The sequence below is a fragment of the Colletotrichum abscissum genome (genome assembly GCF_030869225.1).
Source record: "Colletotrichum abscissum strain IMI 504890 chromosome Unknown Scaffold_10.1, whole genome shotgun sequence".
NCBI lineage: Eukaryota > Fungi > Ascomycota > Sordariomycetes > Glomerellales > Glomerellaceae > Colletotrichum > Colletotrichum abscissum.
In genome coordinates this window covers 1,243,482-1,256,207 of record NW_026849988.1, presented here as the reverse complement: position 1 = coordinate 1,256,207, position 12,726 = coordinate 1,243,482, and the positions used below count along the sequence as shown (strand labels likewise).

Genomic DNA, 12,726 nt, shown 5'->3' with positions numbered 1-12,726 from the left:
GACGCTTAAAGTTATCATGGTTGCCGTTATGTTTCCTTCTACTCATGAGGCTTTATCAGAGGGTTCATTTGATTCGACCAAGATTGTCCTAAGGCACTACCGTCTCTAGGAAGATGCCTTTAAAGATTGATGCCATATCACTTTATTTCGCTCCTTTTTCAATACGCCTTGTAGGTATTGTGACTTGATACTCGAATATCCACTTTTCCAATCATCACTTGCCGCTTCTTGATTTTTGTCCACAACCCACCGACTCGTTGCCTGCTTAGTTCTTCGTCAAACGATGAATTTCTGACAGGTAGAATCGGAGATCCTCGGGGTTGACGCCCGGGGTGATGCCTAACATGAGATTATCAGCCTTCTTCCTTTCTCCGTACAAAATGCAGCAAATGAAATTGAACGCATCGACTTACCGTGGCCGAGGTTTGCAATCCATCCCTTCTTTCCGTTACCGTAGAAGCCCTTGACCATGGTCTCGACAGCCGCCGTCATGCGCTCATGGGTACCGTACAACACGCCAGGGTCTGCGTTGCCCTGGAAAGTGACACGCCTGTCGCCGCGAATCTTGACAGCCTCGGCGGGGTCCTGGAGCCAGTCGAGGCCGATGACGTCGTAGCCAATGTCAATGACGGAGTCGAGAGCGTGCCAGGCGCCCTTGGGGAAGACGGTCATGGGAACGCGCTCCAGGTTCATCTCGGCGAGCTTCTTGGGGAGGTTCTCGGAGATGTAGGACAGGTACGGCTGGCTGAACTCCTTGAAGGCCTCGGGGCCGAGCTCGCCGGCCCACGAGTCAAAGACCATGATCATCTGGGCGCCGGCCTTGACCTGCAGCGCGAGGTACTCAACGCAGACCTCGGCAATCTTTTGCAGGAGCGCCTTGGACTCCTCGGCGTAGCGGTAGATCCACGTCTTGCTCTGCATGAAGAGCTTGGTGCCGCCGCCCTCGACCATGTAGCAGAAGAGCGTCCAGGGGGCGCCGCAGAAGCCGATGAGGGGCACACGGCCGGCGAGCTTCTTGCGGGTGAGGGTGATTGCCTTGTAGACGTAGTCGAGCTCGGAGGCGACGTCGACGTTCTTGGACAACACCTTTTCGTATTGCCCGTCAGTCGGGGTCTTGAGCGGCTCGGGGAAGTGGGGGCCCTTCTTGTCGACCATCTCGACCGTCATGCCGAGGGCCTGGGGCACGACGAGGATGTCGGAGAAGATGATGGCGGCGTCGAGGAGGCCGGCGAAGCGCTCAATCGGCTGCAGGGTCAGGGTGCTGGCGACCTCGGGGTCACGGCAGCAGGCGAAGAAGTCGCGGGTGCCCTTGGCTTCATGGTACTCGGGGAGATAGCGGCCGGCTTTTTCGCGGTTTGTCAGGAATCGGCTGTTCATTTGTTCATGTCCTATTTCTTAGGACGGGAAAGGGCGGGTTACCTTGACGCATGATCCAGCATGGCGGGCGCTCGACCGTCTCGCCTGGAAATTGAGGAGGTCAGCATTTGACTAGAAGAGTGGACTAGGGGTAGATACTCACCTCGTGCTGCGCGCAAGAGCAGGTCGTTCTTCAATGGCTCAAATGTCAACTCCATCTTGTCGGCCTGCTGTGGGAATTGAAGGTGCTGATGGCGGATGTTGGAGATGCCGTTCCACGGATCATCCAAAAAGTGCCCCGCGGTTCGGTCGCTGCAAAACCCCGCCAAAGCTTCAGGACCCCCGTCCACCGCCTCCTGTGCGCCCCTGCCGCCCTGCGCACGTCGCCGAGGCAGCCGGTCCGGCAGGTGCACCAGCCACGTTGTGGCTTGACTCCGCTATTGAGTGGGCCCGCAATCCAAAGCTCTTTCGACCTCCCTGGCAATTTCCATTTGTCGCTTCTCTTCAAACAGCTCTGAATAGTCTCCATCGAATCAAATCGAGCCAATTGGCAATCTCCGCCCGCGACTGAACACGCAAAAGCAGCTTCACGACCAGGACGACGATGATATAGTCCGAGCAAGATCAATTGAATACCCACGCGCCCGTCGCCATTCGATCCCTTGGCGACCGGGCTGCAATGCCGCCGTCACGACCAACCGTCCGATGCTGCCGCGCCGTCCAGCAACAGCTTCAAGCTTCGCCCGACAATGTATGGATCACGGATGGTCTGTTGGCGAGCGCCTTTGAGCGCTACTGCCACGTATCACGCCTCACGAGACGGAAATCGAGCTCTGTGCCCGGCCCGCTGGAGAATCGACGAAGACTGGGCAAGAGAAGGATGGCAGAGATGCACATGGACGGACACTCGACCCTACCTCCCTGGGCCATTGAGTTCCCGATCGATCTGAGCCAATGGAAGTGGCAACCGCCGACACTTCGTACATCAAAGGACCAGAGGGATGATCTACAGAGCCAGCAAAGTCAATCTCTGCTATCTCGCGTTTACAGATGGTCAATGTCAGAACAACAGATGAAAGAGGAGGAAGTTGACCGGAACGGCATTGAGAATGCGCCAGCCTCCACATTTGACGATCGGCTGTCTGAAGCCCGAGCCGCCGTTGCGGCATCGACACGGAAGGCGATCGACTCGGGCTATTACGACTTTATCGAGGGGCTTCAAAAGGAACTGAAATTGGGTGCCCTCGATCCCAGAGCCGTGGACATGGCTGTTTCGAAATTCCCCGAGTCTTTGACCGGGACAAGCGCTGACGGCGAGACGGTCAGCACAGCCATTGAGCTGTTTCTTTCGGCCGTTGTCAACGGAATCGCATCTTCCAAAGTTTTGGGCCCGTCAGAGTTTGACGCGAGCTTTTGGAATCTTGTGCTGAATCGGACGTCTCAGCTGCGGGCCAATGACGCGACGATTCTCTTATTCCAGGCTACGCTCGATGCGGTCCCTCGCCCATACCTGAACGATGTCCACGAGGGCATCATTGCGGCAGTGCAAACACTAGCCGTGTCTCAGTCGACGGGGCGCAGACGGGCCGCGGACATTGGCGTTGCGCTCCGCGAATTGTCACCCGACAACCACGGTGCGCTTCTCGAGGGGATCGAAATCGCAGTCTATCAAGGTTCAGTGGTCTTTGAGGAGGAAGCCCGCCAAAAGCTTCATTTCCTTTGGCTGCAGGTCTTGGCACACATGCCGCTGGTCGACTCTGTCTATCTCTTTGACGCTTGCGTCAGGTCCAAATACTTTGACCGCGAGCTACCCTGGCACGATGACCGAGATCTCAGCCAGCTTGTCCTCCAGCAATGGACTAGCCGTGGGTACCTAGGTGACCACGAGGCTGTCGCAGCATTCTGGGACCGCGAATCGTCCAGACATGCGACTTCGAGCCTCGCTGCCCTAGTAGCCGGTATTTGCGAAATTGAGCACGATAAACCAAAGCATTTGAGGAGGGAACATGTCTGGCTAATCAAAAACCTCATGAAGCTGCTGAGTCGCTTCGGTCGCCAGGATCAGCTCATCGTCTCGATGCAACGTTTTGCGGAAACCAGGGATTCGATACCTGTCATGCCGTTCATGCGAGTCGCGTCAGCCAGTCATGATTACAAGACGGCCCTCAGGCTAAGGTCGATCCTGCTCTCACACGAGAAGAAGCTGGAGAGCCGAATCGAGTCACAGTGGCATTGGACGGCTTGGGTGCCCTACATCAAGTCCATGATCAGAGACGAATCGGTAACATCCCGGGACATTTGGTGGGCAGTACACTGCGGAGACGGCAAGATGAAGCGGTACGAAGCGAAACGGCACGAGCTCTCGATCAGGAGGAAAGCTCTCATGGAAGACATGACGGTGTGGTTCGCGAGCGCGGCGAACCGGTCGGAGAGGAGCACGTTTCGAGATATGTCCAGGTGCATCAGCTGGCTCCGGAACAACAAGGTGCCGCTCAGCAACCGCTCGATGGCGGCCATCGCCAAGGTGGCCACGCGCGAGCTCAAGAAGGGCGAGTTCGGGCGGACGCAACGCCTGCTCTGGTTGCTGGATGTTATAGGACAGTCCAGGGGACCCGAGCAGAGGGCTCTCGTCGCCCGGGTGCTGCAACGGTGGAGGCAGGCCAATTCCGAACTAGAGAGGAAGAGGTGCCGTGAGGCTGAAGGGGTGCCGGACGCCCAGCGGATCAGAGAGGCGATTGGGGCTCCGGAAAGGAGCAAGTGGTAGATGGTTGGGTGATTTTTAGGGAATAATACAAACACACCCACATTCACACATATTCAAATACTACGTCAAACACATACAAGATGAAGTCATTCGGACCCAGCAATAAAGACGTGAAAGGGGGGGAAGACGATGAGTAGCGCGTGCCCGTGGTACTCGAGGGCGATCACGGTGGGCAGAAAGAGTAGTGGGACAAGAAGGTAAAAAGGTAGGTGAGGTACCTTTCGCATCTACGACCAGCAAAGAAGCGGCACGGCCCAGTACGATTGGGATTCTGCAATGGGATGGGGGAGGGGAGTGACAGGGCCCCTTGTTTCGTGATGGCGCGGGAAAGCTGATTCGGTTCGTTCAAAGCTTTTGCCACGAGGGAAAAAAATTAGCAGCATCTGCAGCGAGCCGCAGCAACGAAGAACGCTGGAATGTGTGAAAGGGCAAAGTAGGCGGGCGAAACGAGCAGGAGGAGGAGGACGGCGCCGGACGGCATTCCATTGGGTTCCCTTTGACGGCGTACGGGCTCTCGGCCGGGTCACAAGGTTGGTTGATGGAGAGAGAGAGAGTGTGTGTGTGTGTGTGAGCTTGTTCGACTTTTCTGGCCGCATGCGTACAATGAGAGATCATGTTGGTGGGCGGGTGGGTACACACACACACCACACGTTTCCCTTCCGGTGCTCGAAACTGAGGAAGTCGCGAGGTCGCGAAAAGTCTCGTGCATTTTTTTTCTTCTTTCCTTTGTTTAAATGGTATGAGACAGGGAAAACCTTGATTCTGGTTTCCCATTGTCGAAAGTTGGAGAATGGTTAAATTGAAGAATTCGTTTGGTTTCAATCGATTTTTGGGGCTCTTTCACGTTTTGGGTCTTGGTTTTGTCTCTCGCCGCCCGTGAATGTGTTCGTTTCCTTTGCGGGCAGCGGGCGGAATATGGGACAGTAGGTTGGATTGTGGTGGGCTTGGAGCCTCGTTCGGCGCCGCCCGGTCGATTGACACCTCACCCCCGGGACGGACGGGAGGCGGAGGGGTAGAGGGGGGATAATCATACATAGTCATTTGCGGCCTATGAAACGGGGGAGGCGGCCGGATGACTGGTTCTAGGTGAGTTGAATAGACTCGGAGCAACACCTACTACCTTAGTAGTCACCCAGGGTGGCGGTGGTCAAGAGGCGAAAGATTTGCAAAGGGTGTATCATGTAACCATCCCGTACCTTACATTAGGGCCCTTTTCCCTCTCAGCCCAGGCACATAGGTTGGACATTAGCAGAAAGGTGTTTCGATATTGGTGAAAGACTGAGGTAGGCCTTAGTGCAGAGAAAACGGGCAAAGTTTGTTAGTGGACGGGAAGCCGGAATATTCGGGGGGGAGGGGGTGGGCCGATAAGAGAGAGAGGCGAGTGAGGTGAGGCGATGAGCAGCAAAAGAGAGATTGTGTGTGGGAGAGGTGATGCTACCGTCGCTGCATTTGGGTGGATGAGACCCTGGGTTAACCACTTGAGGCTCTCACTTCGCCAGGTTGGGGGAGTGGACCACGCATTGTCTGTCAGTGTGAAGTTGAGAAGAAAAAACGAACAACCTAAGACGAGGTCTGGAATGTATGGAAGATGGATGGAAGCAGCGCCATCGTTGATTAGGTTTGGTCCCTTGTGGAGCACTGGAGCTACGGTACCTACGTCGTAGTTCGTACCCAAGCTCCCTATTGCCTGTAGGTACTCCGTACATACATAGTACCGCGAGTGCCTACCTAAGGCTGTGGACTCCTCCTCGAGGAACTGACGTGCGATACCTGCGGTGCTGCGGTCCGCGGATGGGGAATGAGGGGAGGGGCGACGTATCTGCATAGCGTTTGATTCTTCCTCAATGGATGGAATCGGGGCAGCTCATGCCCAAATCGTAACATTGTTGGACAAAAATTTTTGCTCATCGAGGTGGGGGGTTGACGGGCGGCGGAGGCGGGCAGAGATTGAGGATATGTGATGGGCAGGGGGAGGATGCTGCAACTTCTTGGAGCTAATACAACCTGCCCTGGAGAGTACATAACTCCGTACGGGTAGAGGAAGCCCAGGAAAGGCGGCAGAAAAGGGTAAAGGCAGAGAAAGAAGGGTTCGTTTCGGCCGAGGCATAATTGGCGTGCCCCTTCCATCTCCCCCAACACGTCCCTCTTGATTACGTGCAGCAAAGATGAGCGCGCAAAAAGAAAGCAAAGGAAAACGAGATGGGTGGGCTGTGTCCAGTGAGAGGGCGTGGACGGCGTCGGTTCGCGACTGATGACATAGAACTCGACTGACATTTGCCGTAGGCCCGTTGAGGCGACATTAGCCTCCTCTGACCTTAATATGACCTTTGCTCAGACGAACGTGGCACGCATGGTTGGAGGGGACATGGTAGCATGGGGGGGCCGGCCCGCCGTCCATCATTCATTAGACTCAAGTCAGGGACTCAGACTCACAGACTCACAGACTCAGGGTTCAGAGGCAAACGTTGATGCAAGTACGGGCATAGTGTATGGACACTTGTAGCTCCGTACGCGACGGATATCCCGTATGTGCCATGATAAACGAGAGCAAAAGAACCCTGCACGTTGAGCAGCGTTGTCCCATTCGCTTCTCTTCATCCAAAGACACGTCTGTAATAACAGTTGAGTGATAGGCACGCCGTAAGACAGGGCAGACACGGGACAGGCTGCGGCATGGCCACGGGATGGCGGCATCCTCGTAGGTGGCATAGCATGGCGCAGGCAGCTACGACATATGGTTATCCGCATACGCCGTACGGGTAGTACCGCCGCAAAAGATAGAAAGAGAGAAAGGAAAGAAGTGAAAGATGGGAACGTTCCGGACGGTTTGGAACGCCGACGCCAGCTTCTCCCGTCGGCAGCTAAGCAGAGTCGAGGGAACGGCAGCCCAGAGAGTGCGAGAGAGAGAGAAAGACGGAGAGAGACATGTACTTCCATTCTCAGAAAGATTGAGAGACATGGCGAGAGAAAGAGCTTATCTGCTTTTGTCCCTCCATGGGGGATTGTCGTAGGGTTCGTAGCTTCGTCCAGTCCAGATGTTTAGTACCTTAAGGTAGGTGAGGAGGGCAAGCTGTCTCTGGAAAGGTACTTATCAAAACGTGGATACATGGTGCAAATACGGAGTATCTTTACAGACCAGTGTTGTGCGCAGATTAGCGAAGAGACGACGCCCTGAACATGTTGCGTGATGTTGCGATGAACTATTCCTTCCCGGGAGGTGTGTCTTGGGCAGAGAGAAAGAGCTCAGGGGTGCCGAACCCCCGCATGCGGAAGTACCCGGTACCTGCGGCGGATCTCCTCGCCCAGTCGCACACGCGAACCGGCCCAGCAGGTCTCGCCTGCTCCGTCCCGCTGCCTTACCTCACGTACTCTACTGCGTAAGTATGTATATGCTGTGCGCCCACTATTAGATACCTAACGTTGCCCGCTGATTCCCCGAGGAGGGTGCTGCTGCGGCCACTACTGAGAAGCCAGTACGAAAGATGCGGAGACTCGGCGAGAAGGTGCGGTGCTCCCCATCCCCTCTTTGTCTGGGCCGCTCGAAGTACCGGGTACCGCATACTTTGCCTTGCGGGAAGGTCGTTCTGGGCCATTTCATCCTGCTCTGCTCTTCTCTACCACGTACTCTGCTCCACACACCTCTCCCACCATCCTCCATCCTCCCATCTTCCCGCAACAGTTACACGCTTCGTTCGTTTCGTGTCTCGCCCTGCTGGTTCTACCTCTTGTTCTCTTCTTCTTTTCCATGTCACTCACTCCCACGTTCGTGTCTCTTCCTTTCTCTTTCTCCCCCCTCTCTGTCTCTTACCTCGAGGTAGCTTCCTTTTCGGCCACGCCCCTCCACCCCTCCTTTTCGTCCTCTTATTGTCCGTTGTTGGACAGGAAGTGACACAAATCAAGTTCAAACCCAGTCCCAATCGAGGATACCCTCTTCTTCGCCGGCCTCCGCATCTACCGGCGTCTGTGTGAGAGGGTGAGAGAGAGCTGTATTCCTACGTGGATGGGCACTTACATAGGCTTGCGCGCGCCCACCCCCAACTTGTCCTCCTCTCACATACTTGGCTCCTCGCTCGCCTACTCGCCCACCCAACCACCACCATCACCACCATCTCAATCCTTCGGACTGGGATTAGTCGTCCACCACCCGCAAGCACCATCACACACAACCACGACAAGGACCAGGACCAGGACCAGGGACCAGACTAGAAATCAACTCTCCTGCATGTCCCGCCCGCTCCTCTCACATATCTCCGTTCACCACTGGCTACCCGGCTCGCACCCGTAGGCTGTAGCTTCCCACGTCCCTTTTTACGTCCGTAACTCCCCCCGGAACACCCAGGTAACCCTCGACCGTTCCCAGTTTCTATCCTCTTTGGACCGCATCCTCGACTCTCTTCAACGAATGACCGTCTTGTTTGCTTCGATTTTCATCCCGACAGCCTCTCATAACACCCTCCTTTTCCAAACGCTCGGCCATTGACAAGAATCCGAGATCTGATCAGACCGGCGCCCGAACCGCCAACCAACCATCAAATGGATTCTGGGCACTATTCCGCTGCACGTCATGCTGCTGCCGCTGCCGCTGCCGCCGCCGCCGCCGGTGGTGGTGCCGTCTACTCGGCTCAGCCCATGGACCACGCACACGCGCACTCGCACGCTCACGCACAAGCACACGCCTACCATCATGGCCACTCTCACTTACAAACACCCGCGCAATCACCCCATGGCCAGCCACAGTACTACTCGATCAATCCCGTGAGCCCAACCGCACAAGGCCCTTCCATGACGAGCCCCCGCGTCCTACCAAACTCTGATCTCATGCCTGGCGCTCATTCACCGGGCTCAGCAACATCTTCCGCGCCGCACGGCATGACCGGTCTACCACCCAACCGCCCTTCGTCCCCGGCCGCCTCTGTGTCGGGAGCGCCTAGTCCCGCCTCTAAGCCTATCCGGAGGCGTATGCGCATGATTACGTCCTGCCTCGAGTGCCGGCGCAGGAAGCTCAAGTGCAACAAGTCTCAGCCATGTGTCAACTGCATGAAGTTTTCGCGCGACTGCGTCTACCTTAGTCCCAAGCTTGATGAGGCCAGTCAGCTCCGTCTTACAGAGATCAAGGAGAAGGTTGGATCATTGGAGCGCCAGTTGGAGCGCGATGTCGCCAAAACGTCCCGAGCCGCCCAGCAGCAAGCTATCCTCGCCGACGATGTCGAGGACGACTTTGCCGAGGAGCGCGATCTAGAGCCCACAGATATGACGGCTCTCGATGTCACGTACGAAGAAGACGCAGACGGAACCGACGATCTCATTGACCTGGGTGTACAAGTTGGTCGCATGCGTATCACAGAGCGCATCGGTGGCCTATCCAGACCCAGAATAGCTGAAGAGGTGTGTCCAATCCTACTGTTACTTTTCACCAGTTCAATCCCAAATCTTGATCACTTGTCTCGAGCTAGCGATTTTCTGACGCAATAGTCAGATCTCGGCCGGTATATCTGGCCCGGGCGGTCCCCCCGGGGGTCCACCTCCGGGCGGTCCGATGGGTGGCCCGATGGGCGGTATGGGAGGAATGATGGCCATGATGGGCGGTAGGGGCATGGGCGGGGCCGGACGAGGCGGGCCGCCCCGTGGTGGGCCGCCTCCTGGGTATCCCGGCTTTGGTGGTCCACCACCCGGCATGGATGCCATGTCTGTCGTGAGCGGAAGCTCTGGTGACTCGATCCCCGACTTTTTGAGGCCTGGTGAATCCTACATTCCCCCCTCGAGCGGCTTCTTCTTTGGCCACACCCCCGAGGCCCTCTCTCTTGATAGGAGATTACCTCAAAAGGAGGCTGCTGATCGACTCACGCAACAATACTTTGCAGCAGTTCACCCCATTGCACGATGTGTTCACAGACCGTCCTTTGAGGCTGAGTATGTAAACTTCTGGGATGAAGTCTACAGCAACATTGAACCCAGGGCCTCCACTCAAGCCGTCATGTTTGCGGCTTGGTTCAGTGCCGCCGTGAGTATGGACGATCCGACAGTAAGGACGTTGTTTGGCGTCACCAAAGCCAACTTGATCGACCGAATGAAAACCGAGACAGAGAGAGCTCTCGGAAAGGCCAATTTCCTACGCACAACTAGAGTGGAGACTATGCAGGCTTTCATCATGTATATGGTACGTTGCGCCTGTTTGTGTTTCAGCAAGCTCGTGACTGACATCAATCACAGCTCCCACTCTGCAGAGCCGAGGTATCTCGAGCTCACTCTGTTCTGGTCGGTGCCGCTGTCAGGATGGCCGAGTGCATGGGCTTGCACAGAGACGGAGAGACATACGGACTGAATCCTCTGGACACTCACGTTCGTAGACTCATCTGGCATCAACTCTGCTTCCTCGATATCCGCACCTGCGAAGCGCAAGGCCCCAGGCCGGCTATCAGGAGGGAAGATTACGACACCAAGCTCCCGCTCAACTGTGAAGAAGAAGACTTTTACGCTGCCGGACCACCCCCTGAGCCCGCAGACGTGTGGACCTCTTCTTTACTATCAGCGATTCGGACCGAGTGCAACGAGATGATGCGCGTAATCTGGCTGGACCGCCGCAGGCTCGAAACACGCAAAACGACACTCACTGCTGTTCTCCAGAAGATTGAAAACTTTAGGCGGCGAATGGTGGAGAAGTACGAACATTTACTCGATGGCGAAATCCCTATTCAACGCTACGCGAAGTTGGTTATGAATCTGCTCCTCTACCGCCTCCACGTCATGATCCTTCACCCCTACCACGCCAACGCCAACAGTCCCATGACCCACCGCCTCAACAACCTACTCGTCACTTCTGGCATCATGATCATTGAGATCTCGATACAGCTTGAGAACGACCCGCAATTCCGAGACTGGGCCTGGTATCTAGGCGCCTACCAACAATTCCAGATTGCTCTGCTCTTGGCCACTGAGATCTACTACAGACCGCAGAACAGGGAGGCCGACCGTATCTGGGCTTGCCTGGATTACGTCTTCGGAACAGACCGGACTCTACCGCCTGAGATGAAGGGCTTGCAGATTTTGGGGGAGATTATGAGCAAAATGGCAACATACCAGAGTATGCGCAAGATGCGTGCGCCGACAGGAACCTCCCGAGCACCGCTAAACAAGACGGCCGTCAACGTGAGAAACGAGAATCAGGGGGGACAAAATGCCCAGCAGCCACATCCCGGACAGGGCATGCCGATGGGCTTCAAGGCAGAGCCTGGCATGGGTGGTCCTGGTATGCAACAATCTTCACCGATGAGCGGCATGGGGTCTCCGGGGATGGCGTCTCCGCCCAACGCCCAGATGCAAGGTCCGCCTCCAGGAATCGTCTTTGCGGGTGTGTCAAACGGCGAGGCCATTTGGAGCATGCCACCCGTAAACGCGGACAGTCCAGAAAGTGTCAGCGACGGGGCCAGTATGGGCGGTCACAGGCCCTCGCAACCGATGAATATGATGAACCCTCTCGAGGGCGTAGACTGGGTAAGTTCATCTCGTACCGCAACACGAGTAATTCGCAATTTACTGACTTTTTTCTTTTTCTTTTTAGGATGTTATCAACGGTCTTTTCCCTCACGATCCTAATACTGGCGAACTGAACATTTCCGGCTTCAACGATCCAACGCTCGGGTTGGTGAACGGGTTCCACTGGGCTCAACGATGAGCGTGGATATAAGAGGGCATATTTCTTGCTGTTTATGCTTATTTTGCTGCATCAATGTATTCGACCATTTGCGCGACCATGTGCAATGGGTTGGAAAGCTACTGCTTGCTGGCTGGTGAAGCTCAAAAGATCCCACGATACCACGGCTATTTTGTTTTACGCCTGTTTGGTTTTGATTTATGCGTAATGCGGAGTTTGATGGGGGCGAAGTCTTCCACAGAGGGAGAAAAGTTTCACGAATGGGAAGACACCCCTTGGTCACGAGTGTTAATAGAGGAGGACTAGCAATGGGGGATGTACTAACGGTTCATCATGAACGACTGAAATGCCTGGAGGGAGTTTAGTTGGGGGATGATATCGGTGACGTGTTTGCATGAGGTTGTGCGTAATAGAAGTAATCTCTTACACGAGCCAAAATCTCTTTGAACCAGGACAGTTTACTTGACATTGGAACTCGATAATTTGCACCTACTCGTTGGGGCAAAAAGGGAACGACTGATACAGCACAAACTGCAACGGGATCTTTTTTTCGATTGACTGAAATCAAATAATACGAAGTATGAAATAATAGTAACCCAAGAGGTATCGTCGTGCACTCTGCCAAAATGAAAAAAACAACACAAGCCATTCTTTTAGCCTTCCCTTCCCTGCCCGTCCGTCCCGTTCTGTCCCCTCTCCCGATGTGCCAGAACAAAATGAGAATATTTCGTAAACGTCGTAATCTTGGGTTTGTTCTTGTTTGCTTGGTATCCCCGTTTCCCTTGAAACCAATGTACTTAATCGTCCCATATAATGTACTGTCCCACAACCCGTTCTCCGGGACCTCCATCCGTTCCATTACATCTATATCACACCCATCTTTTCCCTTCGTATGTTACTCTTTCTCTCTTCTCTTTCACACACAGGCATGGTATCCATCGCCAGGGCAAGCTCC

General features: G+C 55.1%; 4 protein-coding genes across 4 annotated transcripts; 2 read left to right on the top strand and 2 right to left on the bottom strand.

Moving 5' to 3' along the window:
* Nucleotides 1–265: 265 nt before the first annotated feature.
* On the bottom strand, nucleotides 266–1,574 carry CABS01_05332 (uroporphyrinogen decarboxylase; the record flags this gene model as incomplete). The annotated part of the gene is made up of 4 exons (XM_060538702.1): nucleotides 266–339; nucleotides 414–1,343; nucleotides 1,420–1,461; nucleotides 1,520–1,574. 4 exons carry the CDS (start codon nucleotides 1,572–1,574, stop codon nucleotides 266–268), a joined length of 1,101 nt encoding a protein of 366 aa, XP_060405874.1.
* A 461-nt stretch (nucleotides 1,575–2,035) lies between these two features.
* On the top strand, nucleotides 2,036–4,120 carry CABS01_05331 (uncharacterized protein; the record flags this gene model as incomplete). The annotated part of the gene is made up of 1 exon (XM_060538701.1): nucleotides 2,036–4,120. The coding sequence occupies one exon, from the start codon at nucleotides 2,036–2,038 to the stop codon at nucleotides 4,118–4,120; it is 2,085 nt and encodes a 694-aa protein (XP_060405873.1).
* A 1,728-nt stretch (nucleotides 4,121–5,848) lies between these two features.
* Nucleotides 5,849–6,394, bottom strand: CABS01_05330 (uncharacterized protein; the record flags this gene model as incomplete). Its single annotated transcript, XM_060538700.1, has 1 exon — nucleotides 5,849–6,394. The coding sequence occupies one exon, from the start codon at nucleotides 6,392–6,394 to the stop codon at nucleotides 5,849–5,851; it is 546 nt and encodes a 181-aa protein (XP_060405872.1).
* A 2,259-nt stretch (nucleotides 6,395–8,653) lies between these two features.
* On the top strand, nucleotides 8,654–11,792 carry CABS01_05329 (fungal specific transcription factor domain-containing protein; the record flags this gene model as incomplete). The annotated part of the gene is made up of 4 exons (XM_060538699.1): nucleotides 8,654–9,505; nucleotides 9,597–10,277; nucleotides 10,331–11,611; nucleotides 11,679–11,792. The coding sequence occupies 4 exons, from the start codon at nucleotides 8,654–8,656 to the stop codon at nucleotides 11,790–11,792; spliced, it is 2,928 nt and encodes a 975-aa protein (XP_060405871.1).
* Nucleotides 11,793–12,726: the final 934 nt, after the last annotated feature.